At 42.2% G+C, this 2890-nt stretch overlaps 1 protein-coding gene across 1 annotated transcript; it reads left to right on the top strand.

The window, feature by feature from the left end:
* The first annotated feature begins 696 nt into the window (after positions 1 to 696).
* On the top strand, positions 697 to 2480 carry SARC_07700 (hypothetical protein). Its single transcript, XM_014298347.1, has 2 exons — positions 697 to 832; positions 1656 to 2480. The coding sequence occupies exons 1-2, from the start codon at positions 727 to 729 to the stop codon at positions 2054 to 2056; spliced, it is 507 nt and encodes a 168-aa protein (XP_014153822.1). The 5' UTR covers positions 697 to 726; the 3' UTR covers positions 2057 to 2480.
* Positions 2481 to 2890: the final 410 nt, after the last annotated feature.

The raw sequence follows: 2890 nt of genomic DNA, 5'->3' as shown, positions 1-2890 counted from the left end.
TGTGTGTGTGTGTGTTGTGTGTGTGTGTGTGTGTGTGTGTGTGTGTGTGTGTGTGCACGTGCACATATATCTGTATCTATGTATATATATGTATATATACATTTGTGCTTGGTGTTTTATGTTTGGTGTTGTGTTTAATTATATTTATACTCGATCGTTCTAGCAGTAATGACAAAAGTGGATTTTGAAGTTTGTCATCGTGTGGCGTATATAATATCTCCAGTTCCTGAGATGCACGTAAAAGTAGTCAATATTTTAGAAACAATATGGGGTGCTCCTTTGAGGTATTCGGTACACTGAACTATTACCGGGTAGTTCAAGCTCTTTGTCGGATGTAGCTGGTTGATACAACTGATCACCATATCGATTGTGTCTGCCGTATTGACTTTCACACAGTACTTAATGAATATAGCTCAGTGAAGACAACAATTTTGCCACTGATATACACAGGTGTCGGCAATCTAGCACCATTCAGCTACTTCACGATCATTTCACACCACCCACCGACGGTGATGTTCTCTATAATACGAGATTCCAGCAAGGCTGATCAAGGATTCGACAAAGACACCCTGGCGAATATCAAAGAAACAGGTACCTGCCAGTGTGCCGTATGTGGTTTGCCAGTACTGAATTGACTTATTCATATGAAAACATTCGGCAAGCAAAGATGTGAGAACATGAAGTGCGGTACTTGAGCTTATATTGCTTTATTATCCAGCGGCATAAATGTTTCGTTGTCAGATCTCACTTCTGCATATCTGTCATCATCCACATCGCACACTGTCGAAGTATTGGCCCGTGCGATCATTCGGGCACCCACTACAATCTCACGGCAAGTCGTAGGCACGTATATACTGTATGATTGTCATCCTGACTCGGCAGCACACAACCAACACGCTCTCATTTGGGCCCATATGGCATGGTTATACGCATTGCAAGTCTTCTGGACTCTGTGTTAGACATAGCACTGTAAGGATAGCACAATATATGTGCTCTGGATGTATGTGCTGTTGTCGTTCAGACTGTGTGATAGATCAGGCAGTCAATTTCTGTGACATAGATCACATACGTTGATATTGCACAGAATCCCGAAGGGAATTTGCAACCATCATGCGGTTGTTAACAACTTTCAATGGTTGTTGGTTTCTGTACGGTAGGTCTGCTGTTGTGATATGGTACTGTGCGATCTCGGGGGTATTCCGATTAACTCTAGTTTGCGGATCCGCGTTTTTTGTGTCAATGTTGTTTCCAAGACCACCTGTCTACTGGAGATATATATGTAACAATAAAACCTACAGTAAGCCCCGTTTTATTTGGATGCAATATTCATTCCTGCTCGTGTTTTACCTGCATTCGCTTTTTGGATTAGCCACTTAGTATCTTTGTGCCTAATGCTAATTCATTCAGCTCGACTACCAACACGCTATGCAAATTTCTTGAATGTCACCCCACCCCTCCCCACACGCACCTTTTTCTCAATCCGTCGCTCTTGTAGGTGTTATCTACCCCGCACTGTTGCAGCATTCGTGTATGTTTGTGAATAAATGTCATTTCTCACTCCACATATATGTCACTCGATAGGTTGTGGCCCCTTCGTGTATTTGTCTCCTATGACCATATCTATTGAGATTTTTACTTAACGACATGCCTCACAGGTGAGTACGTTGTGCACATAATGAACGAGTGGTACCTAGACGCCGCCAACCACTGCAGCGGGAACTTCGCATCGGATACGAATGAACAATCAGTGGCCGGTTTGACTCCCACAGCCTCCAAAGTAGTCAAACCACCACGCATACAAGAATCAGCTTTTCACATGGAGTGCAAGCTTGTGGATACGTACGAGGTTCCGGACAGAAAGACGGGGCAAGTCAATGCCACCATGGTAATAGGAGAGGTGGTGATGTTCCATGTAAAAATGGAGGTTGCGAGTGAGTCACCGAGTGGCTCTCTAGTCGTGGATATCACAAAAGGTTACAAGCCGATGAGCAGATTGGGTGGGAATATGTATGGCACCGTAGGCGATATTGTGGATATACCTCGACCCAAAGTATAGTGGGAGACGAAAACTCATACATATGCAATTGTTTTGTAGGGGGTGACATCTTATACACGATACAGATTATGCTGCGAGTACTCCAATACATGTACGCATTAGAGCGTATTTATATACCTCTTGACACATACGTCGTATATTAAGTTCGCCGTAAACTATCACAAGTGTAGGGAGCTAAGATGCGTCTAAAATATACAAGCAAGAGTATTCACTTGCTTATAGGATGTTACGTCTGTGATCATCCTCTTAGGAGTATCCTTCTTCTCGAAGTTATTAACTTTGAGGAAAGCATTAATAACACATTCCCCGAAGTCTCGTACACAAGTTTAGTGCACCCGGTTCTTGACAATTTCTATTCGACCTCAACCAAACTCTATTTTGTGTCGTGCGATATCAGATATCGATATGTACCTATGAATACTGCTTCATTAACTTTACTGAACATGACTGATTCTATAAAAAATCTTTGTGGGTTTTTATCAAAGTAAAGATTCAGTCGATCTGTACAAGATGCTCTAAATGCATTTCTGGGTAGCGTCCTACCCCAGGTGATGTCAAATATGACAATGGTCTCCTCTGATTTAGCCTAGAGCACATCCGTGTGCAGGCATCAAAGGAAATCTCTGTCGAAATGCAAGGTATCTCCATTAATCTATTGCGTACTGTTTGTCATATCTGACAATGTAGTTTGAAATTTGGTAGTGTGATCCGGTTGAATGTGTGCCGAATGACCAACGCTCTCGAGTAAAAAGTCTAAACCATTGCTCTGTTGTATTTGTAGCTATCGTTGATCATTGTATTGCATACCTTCGAATTTCTATATGCTATTTCCAC

The sequence above is a fragment of the Sphaeroforma arctica genome (genome assembly GCF_001186125.1).
Source record: "Sphaeroforma arctica JP610 unplaced genomic scaffold supercont1.628, whole genome shotgun sequence".
Lineage (NCBI taxonomy): Eukaryota > Ichthyosporea > Ichthyophonida > Sphaeroforma > Sphaeroforma arctica.
This window is presented reverse-complemented; position numbering and strand designations above follow the sequence as displayed.